This window comes from Clytia hemisphaerica, unplaced genomic scaffold (assembly GCF_902728285.1).
Source record: "Clytia hemisphaerica strain Z4C2 unplaced genomic scaffold, Clytia hemisphaerica genome assembly, whole genome shotgun sequence".
In the NCBI taxonomy this organism is placed as follows: domain Eukaryota; kingdom Metazoa; phylum Cnidaria; class Hydrozoa; order Leptothecata; family Clytiidae; genus Clytia; species Clytia hemisphaerica.
The window spans coordinates 207246-227379 of NW_027103464.1; the positions used below are offsets into that span (position 1 = coordinate 207246).

General features: G+C 35.6%; 3 protein-coding genes across 3 annotated transcripts in view; 1 reads left to right on the forward strand and 2 right to left on the reverse strand.

Moving 5' to 3' along the window:
• The window catches only part of LOC136798287 (MFS-type transporter SLC18B1-like), a 59209-nt gene that overhangs the window by 21670 nt on the left and 17405 nt on the right, over nucleotides 1-20134 (forward strand). The gene's annotated exons all lie outside the window — the stretch shown is intronic.
• On the reverse strand, nucleotides 996-8672 carry LOC136798294 (uncharacterized). Its single transcript, XM_067054883.1, has 3 exons — nucleotides 8544-8672; nucleotides 7192-7252; nucleotides 996-1689 (listed from the first exon to the last, which is right to left on the reverse strand). Exons 1-3 carry the CDS (start codon nucleotides 8625-8627, stop codon nucleotides 1199-1201), a joined length of 636 nt encoding a protein of 211 aa, XP_066910984.1. The 5' UTR covers nucleotides 8628-8672; the 3' UTR covers nucleotides 996-1198.
• LOC136798295 (uncharacterized) lies at nucleotides 10854-16405 on the reverse strand. Its single transcript, XM_067054884.1, has 3 exons — nucleotides 16202-16405; nucleotides 15901-15955; nucleotides 10854-12077 (listed from the first exon to the last, which is right to left on the reverse strand). Exons 1-3 carry the CDS (start codon nucleotides 16280-16282, stop codon nucleotides 11590-11592), a joined length of 624 nt encoding a protein of 207 aa, XP_066910985.1. The 5' UTR covers nucleotides 16283-16405; the 3' UTR covers nucleotides 10854-11589.

Sequence of the window (20134 nt, forward strand, 5' to 3'; positions counted from 1 at the left end):
GTTTGCCCTGGGCGAAGTAAACAGTTACGGAGATGTTTACTGTGTTTGTTCCAAACTCTGTCGCCGCTAGTTTTCTCCGATTCCGCGCATTGCAGTTGTAAACTCTGTGAATATACCGGTATATATTCACGGTTTTACTATCCCTCTAACGAACGATAGTATAGTAAACAAATCTTCAACAAGAAAAATCGGATATCTAAGAATTTCCAGTCTCGCTTGATGATATTCAGCTTTGCTTTGTCTAATATTCATCAAACTTTTGCTTAGAGGTGGACGATAATATCAATGTTTTTATTTATCGTCCACCTCTAGGCAAAACGCACTGTCGAATATTTTTAGATATCCGATAGCAAGATATCTCTTCTGTAGCAGCAAGCATAAAGAAAATAATTTTGTGATCAAATAAATATTTAAATGTCACATATATAAAAACAGATAAAAATAAAGTTCTTTTAAACAAAAGAGAAAGGAAATTCGAACGTTTTGTAATTAAAGAGAAAAACATTGAAATTGACATCTTTAAATAAGATAGTAAAACGTTCGAAAATCTCATAAAAAGAGGGAAAGACAGAAAGAAATAGGGAAAATTAAAATGCTATAAACGATAAACCATATATTCCATATTAAGCAGATATTCAATGGGTAAAAGTTGGTTATTGAGATTTATTAACCCGAGGTGATGTAATATTCAACGAGGCGAAGCCGAGTTGAATATACATCACCGAGGGTTAATAAATCCAATAACCAACGAAAACCTATTGAATATATGTTTTATTATATACCTAGAGGCAAAAACGAAACATTATACATGTCAATTGTTAAACGTTTCACATAAAACACTCCCATATAATCGAACGTTCGAATGTTTTTATTTTTTAATTTTTTAATGACTTTGAGTCATAAAATGTGTTCATGAAATTGACAATAGATTTATTTAAATGAATTTCTTTGATATAACAACAAAAACGACAAAAAATCATACTTTGAATGCAAAATTTGAAAAAAAAATTCTACCGTGGTATAATAGCCATGGTATATCAGGAATTATTCAATGGCTGTTTTTGCCTACAGGTATATAATAAAACCATATATTCAACGTGAAAAATCGGATATCGAAATTATAGCTTCGTCGAATATCATCAAGCTCGACTGAATAATTTTCGATATCCGATTTTTCTTGTCGAATATCTGCTTATTATTACAAAAAGTTTGTTAATTTCAAATTACTGATGTACACAGGGCAAGGGTCATTCCACGGGTTTCCTGCGTACACATGAACATTGTAAAATTGCCGAGCATCAGTGTTCAGGACACTATAAACTTCAACTCCATCGATCAAGACGTCATATCTGTAATTACCATTACTGACATATCGTTGTTGAACCTCGACGTGGTACGTTTTGTTTATATTAACGATAGGTGGTGTTGGCGGGATTTTATGATTGCTGTTTCCGTTCACAGCAGACGATATTGCAAACTTTTTAGAATTCTTACCCATACCAATAAAAGGGACACGGCAACCGTAACCGTTTTCCAAACCATTAGCCGACAATTGTAAAATACTGCAAGCGTACCTCGAATCTGAGCTTATTATTGTCTCATTGTACCACCTCATGTCAAGTTTAACGCTCCATTCGGGTGAAAGAATTGGTACGATCGCAATAAGACTGTTACGTTTTACTTCTTTCTCTGAAATTATAACATATAAGGCGAGACCAATTTAATTCGTTGTTCTACGGGCCTGACCGACCCTATTTTTGCTAAAATCACCACGCCATCGTGGCGTGCGGTCATGCTCTGACTTTTTGATTTTGAAGTTTTAAATTTTCAAACAAACTGCCTTGGTAGTATACATATTTTTGGATGGAGAGTTAATTATTTATCTGAAGATTATCTGGATTTGTTGTTTTCTTGATTTAAGAGTTTGTTTTACTGCTGGATCGCTTTTATATCTCCCCATAAGAAATTTCAAAGATTGATAGTTTTGAGCAAGTACTGAGGGACTAATAGTACATGTTTGTTCAAACATATTTCAACCTAAAAATCGAGATCAACTTATGGGAATCCTGATAAAGATAAATAGAACTGTTTAAATTTGACACTCAAATCGAAGTTGGATCATTTTTTTCTCACACAACAAACACTTTTTTCTTATACATCAGATCGGAAAAAAGTTGAACATTTTTTATTTTTCGAGATGAATCGCTTAATTGTTTTAATGACTTTAATTACACTTAATGCATTCGTCCACACTTCGATAATTGATTACGTTGCTGTTACAAAGAATGAAACCTTTTGTAAACACATCCCATCGAAAATCAAGAGAATGAAATCGCCTGTCAGTTATTACTCGAACTCTGATGCAACTTTTAATCTTGTATTATCTGGTGATATCGAGCTCAATCCGGGACCAGCACCAAAATGCACCGAGTGTGATAAAGGAGTTGGAACAAATCGCAAGCGCCTACATTGTACCAAATGTCTGTGTCTAACCCATGCATCATGTTCGAACCTCTCAAAATATGAACAAAACCGTATGACATCTCGAAACGTCGTGGAATGGACATGTCAGGGATGTATCATGTCCGTCTTTCCATTTTTTTAGTCTACGAGATCTGAATGACAGTCTTTCCGATCGATGAACTGATAATCGAAAATCCTCATTTAAATTTATTAAACGATAATCGAAATCTAACCTCCATCGCACACTTAAACACTCAATCACTTCTTTCAACGTTCACTGAATTTTCTTCTATGTTGACGGACCTACAATTCGACATTATTACCCTCAACGAAACTTGGCTTCAGGACAACAAGGAGCAAGCGAAATATGTTGAAATTGCTGGTTATGTACCCATTTTCAAGCACCGAAAAACACGAGGTGGTGGAGTTGGTCTTTACGCAAAATACTATCATCATTTTCAACCGCGCAAGGACTTAACGAAAAACTCATCCCTTGAAATTCTGGCTGCCGAATTCCGAGGCCGAAACAAAAACACACCTTATCTCGTTGTCACCGTTTACCAACCGAACTTCAAGGAAAAAGAAAAGCTTCATTGGTTAGACTTATTTGAAACCGCCATTGCTGAAATTTGCACGAAATGGAATGGCGTTATCATTCTGACCGGTGATATGAACATTGATCTTATCGGTCAAGAAAAAGAATCGACAACTCGTTACAAAGAAATACTTACCTCATACAACCTCTATCAGCATATCTCAAAACCAACACGACTTGATAAAACTTTAATAGATCATATTATAACCAATATTCCTAACAAAGTCACCCACAGCAATGTCATGCCCACCGACGAGATAAGTGACCATAATACCCCCTACATCTTGCTGAATATTAAAAAGGAACGATTCCAACCTCGCTACAAGTTTCTTCGTGATGACAAAAATCTCAATATGAACTCATATGTCAATGATGTAGCACAAGCACCCTTTAACACCATCTATGCTTTCGACAATCCAGAAGACCAAATCGATATCCTCAACTATCTAATCCTCGAATGCATCGAAAATCATGCTCCGCTGAAACGGGTGAAGCTGACCCGCCCCATCGCGCCATGGATGAGGGACCCAGCTATCAAAAACTGTCGAGCTCAACTAGAACTTTCTCGTCAACAGGCTAAGTTGAACCCACAAGATAAAACCACCTACAAAGAAAACCTCAAAAAGTACAAAAAGAGACTGAAAGAAATCAAAAATAACTTTTTCAGAAAATCCCTATCTTCGAGGGATCCAAAAGCCGTTTGGAGTACAATACATCGAGTTTTGGATAATCAAAAATCCCGAATTAAGCACCCATCCATCCGAGATGAATGATTACTATTGCAAATTAGCATCTGAAACTCACCGGCAAACCTAACGAAGAATCAACATTACCAGATAATATCGAAACGATAGATGACGAAAAACGCGTTTTAAAATTCATCATGTTACTTATGATGAAGTATGTCAGATCTTAAAGAGCCTGAAAAATGACTGTTCTTGCGGCTCTGATAATATCTCTATTCGTTTTGTAAAACCGATATCGGAATTCATCACATCGCCACTTGTCAATATCATCAATAACTGCATTGACAAGAAAATCTTCCCTCGACAATGGAAAATTGCTCGCGTATGCCCTATTCCGAAAATCGACCTACCTATCAAAATCAAAGACTATCGCCCAATATCGGTACTCCCTGTGCTCTCGAAAGTCTTTGAACGAGTTATCCTGCATCAGCTCTGTAAATTTATTGAAGATAAAGCTCTCTATCGTCAAACGCAGTCCGGGTTTCGTAAAGGACATTCTACAACTACCTTACTGATCAAGCTTCGAGATGACATCAAGAAAGCAATGAGCAAAAGTGAAGTAACTCTTTCCATTCTAATTGATTACTCCAAAGCCTTTGACACAATAGACCATCTTAATCTCTTGTTGAAACTTCGAGATATGAATTTTTCTTCTGATTCTCTACAAATCCTATCGAGCTATTTATTGGAGAGGAGACAGTATGTACAGGTTGAGGATAAAACCTCTTCAATAAAACCTATGTATTTTGGAGTTCCACAGGGTAGTATATTAGGCCCTGTGTTATTCAACCTTTATGTCGTCGAGCTTTCAGATCAAGTAACATCATCCAGTATTCAATACGCTGACGATACCACCCTTTACCGTCACTGTAAACTCAAGGACTTGCAGCAAACCATCAAGGATATGGAGAAGGATGTTGAGAACCTTCAGTCGTGGTCAGAAGACAGTAACCTACTATTTAATAGTGACAAACTACAACTCATCATTTTTCATTCTCAACGCTTGAGGAATTTTCCAAAAAATCAAAGCCAACTATTCCGCTGCTCTGGCCGATCAATCGAGCACAAAACCTACGTTAAATTGCTTGGTGTCTATCTTGATCATAACTTAACATGGTCAACACATATCAACGAAATCATCAAATCCTCTCAAGGAACATTACGAGCACTACGAAAATTCAGTCGCTTTACTCCATTTCATGTTCGCAAGACTCTGGCTGAAACGATGATATTATCCAAGCTTAACTACAGCAATGTTGTCTATGCGCAAATTCCAAAGTACCAAGTAGAACGTCTTCAAAAGATCCAAAAAATTGCAGCTGGGTACGTGCTTTCTCGATTCGCTACTTTAAATGACGTAATTCAACTAAAATGGCTACCAGTCAAAGAGTACATCGAACTTAACACTGCTAAAATTGTTCACAAGTCACGTCGAGATAAAAATCATCCCAGTTATCTAAATGTCGAATTCTCTAACCCTAGTAAGAAGCTTCGCTGTACACTCAAAGAACCAATGATCAAAGTTGTTAATGATGGTACATTTCAATGTCAAGCTCGTTGGTATGATGATCTGCCAGAAAACATAAAATCTTTAAAGACTCTAGAAGAATTTAATAAAGAAGCTAAAAAATATTATTTTGATAAAGCATTAGCCAGGGTTTTATCCCTGTGATTATAATTAGCATTATAAATATTTTGTTACTTTAATTATTTATGTATTTTACGGTATATATATTTTTTTTCTTTACTGACTTATTAATCTTACAGCCTTTTGTTTACCGTCCATGTTTTCTTGACTTCCAGCAGGCCTAGCTCTATACCTATATCTCATCCTTAATTCAATCTCTTGCCAGTCCTGTGTCTTTAGCATTCTTTAATTACATTTTAAATCAATATAAAAATTTTACTATATTTAATAATTTAATAATTTATATCTTTTGCATTTTCATTTTTATAATTCTTAGTTTAGACGGAAGAACAATTTTGTAAAAATTGAAGTCGAATAAATGTTAAATAAATAAAATAAATAAAAAAAAAATAAAAAAAATAATAATTTCCACTACAATATATTATACACTAGTTATTTGTAAGAATTAAACTTGAATAAAGCTGAAAATTAATTCAAGAAATTGAAAAATCACATTCCATACACTAAAATTTTATTATGATCTTCATAAAAAACAAACTGAATTTTTGATCCAGATACTTTTTTTGAAAATTTTCTCGGTACCTTACCAACCCTGATAAATGAAAAATTTATTCTTATTTTGCCGACCGACCGATCCATATTTTTTCTAACGATCTGTCCGTAGAACAACAAATTAAATTGGTCTCGCCTAAGTATAAAAGTATAAGAACAAGTGTGGAAAATCATTGCATCACTCAGAGTTCCGTGCTTACTACGCACTACTAACATATAAAGTATACAATGGAATTGACCCTAAATCAAAATCCAGCTCATAAGTCCGCGGTCCTTACGATTTTGAGATAGCATTTTCGTTAGATTCTTATGTTATGTTTTCACCCATCCCTTTAGAGCTTTAGCGTGGTGGGCAGAAAACATTTACAGCACATAAGTTTGTGAACGCAGTAGATGGTGTCCTAAGACCTATAGACTGCCTTAACATCCAATGGAAACCTGCATCCCTGACCTTCCATAATTATTGAGTATCCAGCTGAGAGACATTATTTTTCGTCATCTGCCAGCTCCCTCTAAAATGTTTTCCCTTCAAAGATATTCTTTCTTGTGATAAATAAAGGAGGCGTGCCTCTATGTTGGCAAAGCGGAATAAACAAAAGAATTTCTAAAAATACTTTATTGATTGTGTGGCGCCTCAACGGCCGACGACCTGATTTAATGGCCGAAGACCTGATTTAGCGAGTGACCAGCCGATAGATAAGTTACCTGATAGATAAGTTAGGGTCAGTTAAACTTGCTTGGACCACTCGGCCAGGTATCAAGTGCAATGGTCCAGTGGTTAGTCTAGTGGTATCGGAGACGAAAGATGAGTAGTTTGAGACGAGTTATTGGCATTAATTTTCATTCTTTTTCGTTTAAAATCTTTTAACTTAATTTGTTTTCACTTTACTATTTTCCATTGAAACATCAAAATCTTGATTGAATTTAAAAAAAAAAGATTTATATCAAATTTCCACAATTCATTTTCTCCAAGTCTTCGGCCGTTAAAAAAAAATATTCGACCGCTGCATCAAGCCTTCGGTTTTTAATTCAGGTCTGCGTCCGCTGACAGAAAAAAAATCTGCGGCGCCGAAGGGAGGAAAGCGTTCCTGCTTTTCCTTTGAAAAACAATGTGTAAGCAAATTGAAAGAGATGCGCTAAATGATGTCTTTTAAGTTAATTGGTAATTGAAAAAAAGGAATATCTACCTTCTTCGCCAATCAGGACGGCTGGATTAAAGCCATGGTTGTTTTTCGGTACTTCGCCAGTCTGAAAACATAATCAGTTCTTATTAGAGGTAGGGTGGCAGGAGGGAGAGGGTGGTGCAAAGAAATTAATATCGAAGGCTAGCTAGAGACGAACCTTCAACCTTTCTTAGGCGACCAAAATTGAAGTCTTGTGAAGATTTGTGCTGCAGCTCAAATGACGGATTGAATTTACGACTCTTTTAGCTTTCAAGTGGCACATTTTTCAAAATGTAATGATTAAAGGTTACTTCCAATTTGGCATTTGTATGTGGTTTCAATACTTTAGAGATTATAGAAAATTCACTTCTAGCCTTCGATATTGTCTACTGTTGAACCAGTGCCCCCTCTCCAATCCTCTTCAGATCGGTAATTTTGGTGAACTTTGTTACACCCCTGTCTCACAGCCCCGGTGGAATTTTTTTCATCAGTGGGGATATAAATTCCTATTGAAATCCCAATGAGGATAGAAATTCTATTGTTTAAAGGTTAAAAAATTCAGTGGGATGGTTTTGGAGTGCAATTTTTAAACATTAAATTTCGAGTGGGGAGGAAATATAAGTAAATTTCCCAATGGGGCTGAAATTCCAGGGTATTTTCCTACCGGGGACAAAATTTTTGCCATATTTTCCAGTGAGGCTGGCGTCCCAGCGGGTCTGTGACACAGGGGTGTTTGGTTGAATTCATCAACAATCAGAAAGAATTCAGCAAACTGTTCTTACGTTAATTTTGGAGATTTCAGTTATCATAAAGAAACTAAGACTAAGATAACAAGCCATTCCAGAAAATGTCCGATATGTACCCTGAAATTTATCTGTGGTTCAGCAGTGAAATTTATCAAAATATTTGTACAGACTTGTAAAGGATAGTATAAAAATGGGAAAATAATTGCGGTAGTCAAGCTGAAATGTCAGGGGAATACACTCTTGAATAATTTGGCGGGCGCCTTGATTTCCAAGGGAAAGGGTGGTCATTAAAACGAAGGCCAAGGCGGTGGAACCACGGATTGCTTTTTGACCCTCTTTAAATTGAATTGACATAAAACAAGGCAAGATTCTTGATGAATAATAGAAAAAAAGATATCGCAATGGGAAACCCTTCTATTTAGTACACCTTTTCGACCATAGCCGCCAATTCCCGCACGGACATTTTTTCGTCACTAAAACCGTCCCAGTCCTTTTTTTGTACCTATAGCGATAGAAAAAGGTGTCAAGAAAGGATTGGATCGAGTTTAGGGGGGTAATTAAATAATAAAATGGCCGCGAATGACCGTGCGACTACGGTCGAAAAGGTGTATAAGTTGAACATAAACAAACCTGTGTTCGGTCACATACAGTTTGACAGATCCATGCAAGAAGATAAAAGTACCCAACGAGAGAAAGTTTTGGTATTATCTTCATGTTCTGCGGACCGATTTTTGAAAAAAATTTTGAATTGAAGAAGAAGAAAAAGAAAATGCAACAGAATTCCCTTGTTTTTTTTTTTTTGTCAATATCCAAATTTAAATCAAAATATGTTCAATCAAAATTTTCAATGATTAAGATTTTGAATAGAGAATCTTACCGACATTATAGAATCCATGATTCAATTTGAAACTATTTTTGAATTTTAATGAATTTACCATAGCGAAACTCTATAATGTAACTAGAGCAACAGTCACTTTATGAAGAATGGTCTTGCGACTTTATATATGGGCCTGTTTGAAAATTGGTCATCATTTAGATCAAAAATAAAAAGTCTACAAAAACACCCGTTAACATTTGATATAGTTTTAATTAGGCTTACGCTATGGGAAAATAACATTTAATACCAAGGCAGGTCCTACTTTTTAGTAGATTTTGCACCATTTTTACAACTCTCTGGAAAAATTTAGTGTCGGACGTTAACCCTTTAAGTGCCATGGTCCTTTCTTCTACGTTCTTAAGAAAATTTCTAGTTCATACTTTATAGGCTTATATCTCCAGATCTAGAAGCTCGTTCATAGCTCGTTGGATATCTTAAAGTCTCCTCTTTCTTTTGGGTGCGTTTGGCACCGCCCAATTTAGGGAGAGTGGAGTGAGTGGGGGCTAGGGGGCGCTGCGCGTACCTGACTGAATGACGGAAAGGTAGCCAGTGGTAAAACTTCAAATCAATTCGTTAGGGGACAGAATATAGTAAAACATGGCCAAAAGTGGTCATAAAATGGTCAAAATCTCAAAAAGATTTTGTATTTTTGACTTTTTGGCTTAAAATTTCGCTGGAAAAACTCACTTTTGATTTTTTTTTGCTTGACCATATGGCAATCCAATTCCTACAAGATAGACCAAAAATGACGATTTCTAACTGAAACTGGACATTACAGGGGGGCTTTATCCTCCTATAAAACCCATTTCCGATATACTCCACATTGGCACTTAAAGGGTTAGTCTCATAACAGATCATCCATTCTGCGCATACTTTGTGCGAAGAGGATGTGGCGAATTTGATGATCTGACCTGGTTGGTTAGCCAAAACATTCGAAATTTTTTGCTTGAAAATTCTCTTAACCCGAGTACCATCCCGGAGACTGCTAACCTTTCGTGACTTTTAAAGCCATACAATAAAGTTAAAAGTTAAAATTAAAATGATGGAATTCTATCATAAAGGGGACTTATTATGTACTTTTATGTTTAAAGGTTGAGCCTTTTAAAGGCTTTATTTTTACATAAGGTTTCATACCAGACACATGTCTCATATCAGGATAGTGTCTCTTTATTGTTTGTTATATTGTGCTGAATAAATACCGGGTGCGCCACAAAAAAGTTTCTCTCTTTGAAACCAAATTTCTCGAAATCTAAAAATTTTAAAAGAACCATTCCTATTTTATTGAATAGAAGAAAGATAGACTTAAATTTTGATGGGTCATTTATTAAATCTATTGAATAAAAATGTTACTTTCAGAAAGTGCTCGAAAACGTTAAAACTCGACCTATCAAACTTTTACTTTAAATTTGGCAATCGCAATAGAGCATTTTTATTAACTAAACAGATAAATTTTGAAACTGAAGGGTCGAAAGGGTTTAAAATCCTCATCAAAATTAATTTAATTTAGTTTTACTGAAATTTTCCTGAGATTTTTGGTTCTAGACTGGATAAAGTCTATGTAAGGCTGGATCTACCTCGAAACCCATATTTGATGTATATTTATGAATTCTACTAGATTTTTTGGCCTCTTTCGACGAATTTTCTTCCTTTCATTGAAATTCAACCTTCCTTTAAATAACAAAAGGTCATTTAGACAGCTAATTATCATTTTTAATGACTGAAACGAAAATACTGATATATCATGTAATTATGCTTCTGAATAATTTGATAGGTAGACTTTTAACGTTTTTGAGCACTTTCCGAAAGTAACTTTTTTATTCAATTGAGCATAACTTTTGATCTAATGAATCGAATTCAATAAATGACCCATCAAATTTAAGTTGATCTTTCTTCTTTCCAATAAAATAGGAATGGTTCTTTTAAAATTTTTAGATTTCGAGAAAATTACTTTTAAAGAGAGAAACTTTTTTGTGGCGCACCCGGTATAAAAATGTTTTTCTTTTCCTCTTTCTGGCCAATCTTGCTCCATATCCGTGTCAGTTAAATGTGAAAAAGCTTGTGAATTAAAATTGATGAGTAAGCAAATGATATCGCACTCCTATTTAAAAATAAAACCTTTAATTACAATGTCCAATAATATTTATAATATTAAGCAAATATTCAATTCATGATATTCATGATGTAATGTTTTCTACGGAAATACCCCGGTTTTACCAAGTAGTGGCAACTTTAAACTTAACAAAAGTTGTATAAAATTTGCCACTAGTGGCAACAACCGGGGTCTTTCCGTAGAAAACATTACGTCGAGAATATCATGAATAGGTAAAAGTTGGTTATTGAGATTTATTAGCCGATCTGATGTAATATTCAACGGGGTGAGGCCGATTTAAATATACATCACCGAGGGTTATAAATCTAATAACCAATTTTTACCTATTGAATATATGTTTTATCATATACCTAGAGGCAAAAACAAAACATAAATTATGTAAATAGTCCAAAGATTCACAAAAAACACTCCCATGATCGAATGTTCGAATTACTTTGAGTCATAAAATTTGTTCATGAAATCGACAATAGATTTATTTAATCAATTTCTTTGATAAACAACAACTATTTTATTCGCATGGTATTTGGTGCCATTACCCAAAGAATTTCATGCTTTTAATTTCACTCCTTTATCTTGGCACCAAAGTTTTTCAAATTATCGAGAGTTTGACGGAAAAATTTAAGTGAGGGAAGCGAAAAAAAATTGCAAAAGAGTCATCTCAGACGACGCTGGAACGATAGCAGTAAGTATTACAAAAAGTTTGTTAATTTAAAATTACTGATGTACACAGGGCAAGGCTCATTCCACGGGTTCCCTGCATACACATGAACATTATAAAATTGCCGAGCATCAGTGTTCAGAACACTGTAAACTTCAACTCCATCAATCATGATGAAATATCTGTAATGACCATTACTGACATATCTTTGGTGAATTTCGAGGTGATAAGTTTGGTCAATGATAACAGGTGGTAGCTCCTTAATTTCATTCCAGTTCCCGTTAATAGCAGACGTGGTATGTATTTTTCTAGTATCTTTCCTTAACCCCACATATGGAGTACGGGCGCCATAATGAGAACTCTGAATATTATCTTCTGATAAATTAATTATATTACATGTAGGTAATCCGTCGTCACCAGATGGTATTGATGTGGATAATCGCATTGAAAACATTATACTCCATTCTGTTGAGAAACGATCTATCACCTTTAATAGATTATTCTGTGTCACCCTCACTTCTGAAAATAAAAAGATGTAATAAAGTTCGTGATGGGCTTTTCCAGAAATAGTCCGTGCCCCTCCTGTTGAGGATATCGGGGTTAACCATTTTTTGTTCAAAAGTGGATATCAAGGGGGTTAAATATCTACAAGGAAGCGGATATTCAAGGGTAAAGTGTCTTTCAAGTAAAATATACGATATCCAGGGGTAAGCATCTTTATAAGAGAGAATATCCAGGGGGTTGGGCATATTCTTAAGAGTGGATATCCAAGAGGTCTTTACTAATAAAGTAGGATATCCAGGGGGTTCCATACTTTGAAAAATCATTATCCTCGACAGTGGGGGTAAAATTTCTTTTCTGGAAAAGCCAAATCAGTGATGCGTAGGTTATTAAAAACATCTCTTTTTAACCTCCAAGGGGGGGGGGGCTTAGACAGATATAGGTGTTGGGTATGATACGTACGGTGAGAAAGGGGCACTTAGGCACGGATTTTGATTAATTCGTCTCAGACGTCTGAGATCATCTAAATTTCATCTCAAATCTTGACTATTTTTTCCTTAAAAATAGCGTCTCAGACGTCTCAGATCATCTGAGATCTTTCGAGATCATCTGAGGTTCGTCTCAAATTTTGACTATTTTTTTCCTTGAAAACAGCGTCTCAGACGTCTCAGATCATCTGAGATCTTTCGAGATCATCTGAGGCTCGTCTCAAATTTTGACTATGTATTTCCTTAAAAACAACATCTCAGATCATCTGAGATCTTTCGAGATTATCTGAGGTTCATTTCAAATTTTGACTATTTCTTTCCTTGAAAACAGATCTTTTTTCATTGTAGATTTAACAGGTTTTATTGCTAAAAAATGAAATTAAATGTTATGATTTGACTGTACAATTTAGTGATCATGTATCTTCACAAACAGTTGATATAATATAGGCTAATCACAATTTTTGGAAAAACTTCATTTAAAAGAAAGAAATGACCATAAGACTGAGACGTACATCAGATAATCTCGTAAGACAATAAAATTCCAAGGGGGGGGCTTAGACAGATATAGGTGTTGGGTATGATACGTACGGTGAGAAAGGGGCACTTAGGCACGGATTTTGATTAATTCGTCTCAGACGTCTGAGATCATCTAAATTTCATCTCAAATCTTGACTATTTTTTCCTTAAAAATAGCGTCTCAGACGTCTCAGATCATCTGAGATCTTTCGAGATCATCTGAGGTTCGTCTCAAATTTTGACTTTTTTTTCCTTGAAAACAGCGTCTCAGACGTCTCAGATCATCTGAGATCTTTCGAGATCATCTGAGGCTCGTCTCAAATTTTGACTATGTATTTCCTTAAAAACAACATCTCAGATCATCTGAGATCTTTCGAGATTATCTGAGGTTCATTTCAAATTTTGACTATTTCTTTCCTTGAAAACAGATCTTTTTTCATTGTAGATTTAACAGGTTTTATTGCTAAAAAATGAAATTAAATGTTATGATTTGACTGTACAATTTAGTGATCATGTATCTTCACAAACAGTTGATATAATATAGGCTAATCACAATTTTTGGAAAAACTTCATTTAAAAGAAAGAAATGACCATAAGACTGAGACGTACATCAGATAATCTCGTAAGACAATAAAATTGAGACGAACCTCAGATAATCTCGAAAAGTCTGAGGGTCCTGAGACGTCTCAGATGCACATTTTAAGGACAGAAAGACTTTAAAAATTGAGACGAACCTCAGATAATCTCGAAAAGTCTGAGGGTCCTGAGACGTCTCAGATGCACATTTTAAGGACAGAAAGACTTTAAAATTGAGACGAACCTCAGATAATCTCGAAAAGTCTGAGGGCCCTGAGACGTCTCAGATGCACATTTTTAAGGACAGAAAAGACTTTAAAAATTGAGACGAACCTCAGATAATCTCGAAAAGTCTGAGGGCCCTGAGACGTCTCAGATGCACATTTTAAGGACAGAAAGACTTTAAAATTGAGACGAACCTCAGATAATCTCGAAAAGTCTGAGGCCCTGAGACGTCTCAGATGCACATTTTTAAGGACAGAAAGACTTTAAAATTGAGACGAACCTCAGATAATCTCGAAAAGTCTGAGGGCCCTGAGACGTCTCAGATGCACATTTTAAGGACAGAAAGACTTTAAAATTGAGACGAACCTCAGATAATCTCGAAAAGTCTGAGGGCCCTGAGACGTCTCAGATGCACATTTTTAAGGACAGAAAGACTTTAAAATTGAGACGAACCTCAGATAATCTCGAAAAGTCTGAGGGCCCTGAGACGTCTCAGATGCACATTTTTAAGGACAGAAAGACTTTAAAATTGAGAGACCTCAGATAATCTCGAATAGTCCCTGAGGGCCTGAGACGTTTTCACACTTTAAGGACAGAAAGACTTTAAATTGAGACGAACCTCAGATAATCTCGAAAAGTCTGAGGGCCCCTGAGACGTCTCAGATGCACATTTTAAGGACAGGAAAGACTTTAAAATTGAGACGAACCTCAGATAATCTCGAATAGTCTGAGGGCCCTGAGACGTCTCAGATGCACATTTTAAGGACAGAAAGACTTTAAAATTGAGACGAACCTCAGATAATCTCGAAAAGTCTGAGGGCCCTGAGACGTCTCAGATGCACATTTTTAAGGACAGAAAGACTTTAAAATTGAGACGAACCTCAGATAATCTTGAAAAGTCTGAGGGCCCTGAGACGTCTCAGATGCACATTTTAAGGACAGAAAGACCATAAAATACATCAGTATAAAGGTATAACAGATGCAAAACAATCTATTATCGAGACGAACCTCAGATCATCTCAGACGAATTGTGCAAAATCCGAATTGTTTTTTTATTAAATAACGTGTATTACTCATATGTTAATATCTCCGTAACACGTCCACAAACTTATTTTAGGAAAAAAACAATATTCTCTAAAGAGGGGTTTAACGTAATCCCGGGGGGTCACTCGATTTCGAAACGACGGTATGTGCCGCGCAAAATCTGCTTTTCAAAATCGTACCCTTAAAGTTCAGTTCAATGTGACTGAAAAGGTACCCTTTCAGTGCATTTTCTCTTGATTTACCCAACCCTTATAGTGCACTATATTTTTCAGCTGTAAATCTGCGTGAAAATAGAAGCTTGCGAAATTTTCTGTTTCAAAGAAAAACTCAGAAAAATATTCTTTTCAGCTGTAATACACCTTTCCCGAATTGTTTGGTATTTTTCGAAGGTCTTCAAACCATATTGAAAACTATATATTTGTATTCCTCCTATAAAGACAAGCGCATGCTGAAAATTTGAGCTCAAAGGCTTTTTTCTATCAATTTTTATGACTGTTTTTGTTCACGGTGAAATCACTTATAAAAGTTAAAACATACAGCCCGGCCTCGTTTCCATGTAATTCTATTGTTTATAAAGAAATTTCAAATCAAAATAACTCAAGAACCGGAAGTGCTTTTTTCATAATTCTTTTTTTATTTGTTTAGTTTTGCGACATACAATTTTATGAAACTAAATAGAAACATCCAAACACTAAAACAAAAAAATCAAAAAGCCTAAATAACAATTCGGGAAAGGTGTATTATTAGACAAAAAACTTTTTCAAACAAACGAGAAGTAAAAACCTTTCTTTTTATCAATTATTTTGAATTTGTTTTAAAATTCGACCTTTGCAGTGCAATCTCACAAAAACACACCCTTTACAGTGCATTTTGGGATGCTGAAAAACCCCACCCTTAAGCGCGGCACATGACGTTGGCCAGATCATATAAGTGCCCCCCCCCCCCCCCGGGAACATAATATTCGCTCAACTCCCCAGTAAAGCGTTTCTTACCATTTTCATCGATAAAGACCATCGGTTTCACTCCATGGTTGTTTTCAATGGTTTTCTATAACAAAATGAAAATGTTTTATATATGTTGAAAAAAGCCTTCATAAGGTTAAAGCTTCTAAGGCATTTAACTTTTTATGAAAAAGTAATTTTTGATAAAAGTGCTCTAAAATATGTTTTCAACGGTTTATATTATGTTAGATTTGAAGCATTCGTTGAACAATAAAACAAAGATTAGTACACACTTAAAGTGAAAGAAATCTTTTTTTATCCCGAATTTTTTTTCTAATGATTTTCGTATTACCTTTTTACACATAGCACAATGTTTGAAAGCGATCAAATTCAAGTTCAATAAGAAAATTAGAAGATATTGTTGACCAACCATGTCTTCTCTTGTCTTGTGGATACAGAAGATTTCTCCTTGTGAAGATTTCTGATTTTTTTACACTTAAAATTTAATCAAAAAATATTTATCAAACATTAAAACTACATCATAATTAGTTTTCATACCAAAAGGAGAAAATAAAGAATGATTTCAATATCATAAATAGTCGCAGTTTGGTTCCTTAAAGAATCAATAATATCGTATTTGAAAATTTAGTTGAATAGTTGCCTTGATGTCTTTAAAATGAATGATGTTTTTCTCTCCATTGAATAGCCTCCCGACTGCAGCAAAATGAATGTTTCAGTTTTGTTTCTTCATGTCAGAAAATAGATTCAAATGTCTCCAAATAAAGAAACACATTCTTGTATCAATCAACCCACTGTGGTGTGATTCAGCCCAAAGAATCATCTCATTGAAAAAAAAACCGTAAGTTGATCCCCGTTGAGAAAATACACAAAACCCTCAACGCTACAATCAGTGCAATAATATATTGGCACCAGCCTAAAAAGAACGGTATTTACTACTCAGCTTTTACCTATTCATGATATTCACGACGTAATGTTATCTAAGGAAATACCCCGGTTTTAGCCAGTAGTGGCAACTTTAAACTAGACAAAAGTTGTACAAAATTTGCCACTACTGGCAAAAACCGGGATCTTTCCGTAGAAAACATTACGTCGTGAATATCATGAATAGGTAAAAGCTGGTTATTAAGTTTTATTAACCCGATTTGATGTAATATTCAACGGAGTGAAGCCGAGTTGAATATACATCACCGAGGGTTAATAAATTCAATAACCAACTATTTTTCCGACCCTTAGTGGGACTGAAATTTGACTTTCTGATTTTTCCGACCTTTAGCGGGACTTTGGAAGTCCAAAAAAGGTACCCTTAAGGGCGGCACATACCGTACCCTTCATTTGCCCGGAACCTAGAGGCAAAAACAAAACATAAATTATGTAAATAGTCCCCAAAGATTCACATAAAACAGTCCCATAAAGAAATGGCTATTATTATATAGAAGTGTTAAAATAATATAATTGAATCGCTCGAATCTTAAAATTTTAATGTATGTAACCGCAGTTTGATGTTCGATGTCCCCTACTTAATTGGAGAGGAAAATATATAGGGTCTAGGCCTTTTCGTGCAGAAAACTTTGTCTGCTAAATGGAGGTGTCTGCTAATTGATTGTCCGCCTTTTGGAAAATTTTTTATAAGGATTTGAAAGAAACTAGGAAAATATAAAAGTCCGCTAATCCGCTTTTGACGAAACTTTTATCCCGTGGGTATAGCCCCGTACCCCCTTCAAAAAAAAATAGTGCCAAAAAAACAACAGAAACGCGACAAAAAAAAAAGAAAACGCGACAAAAAAAAGAAAACGCGACAAAAAAAAAAAAAAACGCGACAAAAAAAAAAATAAAACGCGACAAAAAAAAGAAAACGCGACAAAAAAAAAAAGAAAACGCGACAAAAAAAAAGAAAACGCGACAAAAAAAAAGAAAACGCGACAAAACAACAGAAACGCGACAATAAAAAAAAGAAAACGTGACAAAAAAAAAAGAAAACGCGACAAAAAAAAAGAAAACGCGACAAAAAAAAAAAGAAAACGCGCTGTCCCCTCTCAGCCACCGTACTTTTTAGCCTCTATGTTAAAACATTTGTTTTAGTTTTAATTAGGCTTATGCTATGGAATAACATTTAATACCAAGGCAGGTCCTACTTTTTAGTAGATTTTGCACCATTTGTACAACTCTCTGGAAAAATTTAGTGTCGGACGTTTACCCTTTAAGTGCCACGGTCCTTCTCTACGTTTTTTTAAGAAAATCGTTAGTTCAAACTTTAAAGGCTTATTTCTCCGAATCTAGAAGCTCGTTCATAGCTCGTTAGATATCTTAAAGTCTCCTCTTTATTTTGGGCGCGTTTGGCTTCCGCCCGATTTAGGGAGAGCGGAGTGAGTGGTGGCTAGGGGGGCGCTGCTCGTACCTGACTAAATGACAGAAAGGTACCCAGTGGTAAAACTTCAAATCAATCAAAATCAAACTGGACATTACAGGGGGGCTTCATCCTCCTATATAGCTCATTTCTAATATACTCGACATTGGCACTTAAAGGGTTAATCTCATAACAGATCATCCATTCTGCGCATACTTTGTGTTAGGAGGATGTGGCTAATTTGATGATCTGACCTGGTTGTTCAGCCAAAACATTCGAAATTTTTTGCTTAAAAATTCTCTTAACCCGAGTACCCTCCCGGGGACTGCGAACCTTTCGTGACTTTTAAAGGCATCTAATATTTTAAGTTTAAAGTTAAAATCAAAATGATGGAAATGTATCATAGAGGGGATTTATTATGTATTTTTATGTGTAAAGGTTGAGCCTTTTAAAAAGGTTTTACTTTTACAAACGTATTGCCGTTTCATATCAGACACATGTCTCATATCAGGATGGTGTCTCTTTATTGTTTGTTATATTATGCTGATATAAACAAAAAATTGATTTTCTTTTCCTCTTTCCTCTGACCAATCTTGCTCCACATCTGTGTCAATTCAATGTGAAATAGCTTGTAGATTAAAATTGATAAATAAGCAAATGATATCGCACTCCTATTTAAAAACAAAACCTTTAATTACAATGTCCAATAATAATTATAATATTAAGCAAATATTCAATTCATGACATTCATGATGTAATGTTTTCTACGGAAATACCCCGGTTTTAGCCAGTAGTGGCAACTTTAAACTACACAACAGTTGTATAAAATTTTCCACTAGTGGCAAAAACCGGGTCTTACCGTAGAAAACATTACGTCGAGAATATCATGAATAGGTAAAAGTTGGTTATTGAGATTTATTAGCCGAGCTGATGGGGTGAAGGCCGAGTTGAATATACATTACCGAGGGTTATAAATCTAATAACCAACTTTTACCCCTATTGAATATATGTTTTATCATATACCTAGAGGCAAAAACAAAACATAAATTATGTAAATAGTCCAAAGATTCGGCATACTGGAGAAGTGGGACGTGGGACGGTGGGACGCTCAGGTGGGACGCTCGAGTGGGACGCTCAGGTGGGACGCTAAGGTGGGACGGTAGTGGGACGCTAAGGTGGGACGGTCTGGGACGTAAGGGGACGGTATGGGACGCTAAGGTGGGAAGTGGGACGCTAAGGGGGACGGTAGGGGGACGGTAGTGGGACGCTAAGGTGGGACGGTAGTGGGACGCTAAGGTGGGACGGTAGTGGGACGCTAAGGTGGGACGGTAGTGGGACGCTAAGGTGGGACGGTGGGACGCTAAGGTGGACGGTAGTGGGGACGCTCAGGGGACTTAGTGGGACGCTCTCTCGTAAGGCTTTTGTATTTTGCTTCTCTGATAATTATGTACGAGTAAAAAAGAACTCATATGAGTAAATGAATACTTTCACAAAACACATATACATGATCTGTTCTTCAGTTTTCAACCTACACAGGATTTGGCAAAATATATATTGATTTTTTTTATCATATAGTGGATGATAAACGAATAATAATAATATTCAAATGGGATGTTTGATCGAAAAGCTACCAAGCAATATGCGTGCGAGTCAGAAATAAACACCGGAAAATGTGTAATCAATTTCTGGCTCCTTATCTTCAGTCTCATATTGTCTAATTTATAGAACAATTTTATTATTTTCCAACACTTTCAATCCTTTGCAACTTTGTCTAAGCTAAATCTGGGAAAACCTAATGGCCAGTAAAACTTTTTTACCCCCTTTAATCATATATAACAGGTTTCAATAGGTTTTAGATTCTTCACACTAAGGTTTTTACAAAAGTGGTCCAGCAGCAGCCTGACTATATTTCGAAGAGTT

Excerpts from the sequence above, each read along its gene's own strand:
- LOC136798294 (XM_067054883.1), bottom strand. The coding sequence starts at position 8,627 with ATGAAGATAATACCAAAACTTTCTCTCGTTGGGTACTTTTATCTTCTT. Across the intron at positions 7,253-8,543 it reads CTGTATGTGACCGAACACAG|ACTGGCGAAGTACCGAAAAA; the intron begins GTTTGTTTATGT and ends TTATGTTTTCAG. Across the intron at positions 1,690-7,191 it reads CGTCCTGATTGGCGAAGAAG|AGAAAGAAGTAAAACGTAAC; the intron begins GTAGATATTCCT and ends TTATAATTTCAG.
- LOC136798295 (XM_067054884.1), bottom strand. The coding sequence starts at position 16,282 with ATGGTTGGTCAACAATATCTTCTAATTTTCTTATTGAACTTGAATTTG. Across the intron at positions 15,956-16,201 it reads ATTGTGCTATGTGTAAAAAG|AAAACCATTGAAAACAACCA; the intron begins GTAATACGAAAA and ends ATTTTGTTATAG. Across the intron at positions 12,078-15,900 it reads GGTCTTTATCGATGAAAATG|AAGTGAGGGTGACACAGAAT; the intron begins GTAAGAAACGCT and ends TTTTATTTTCAG.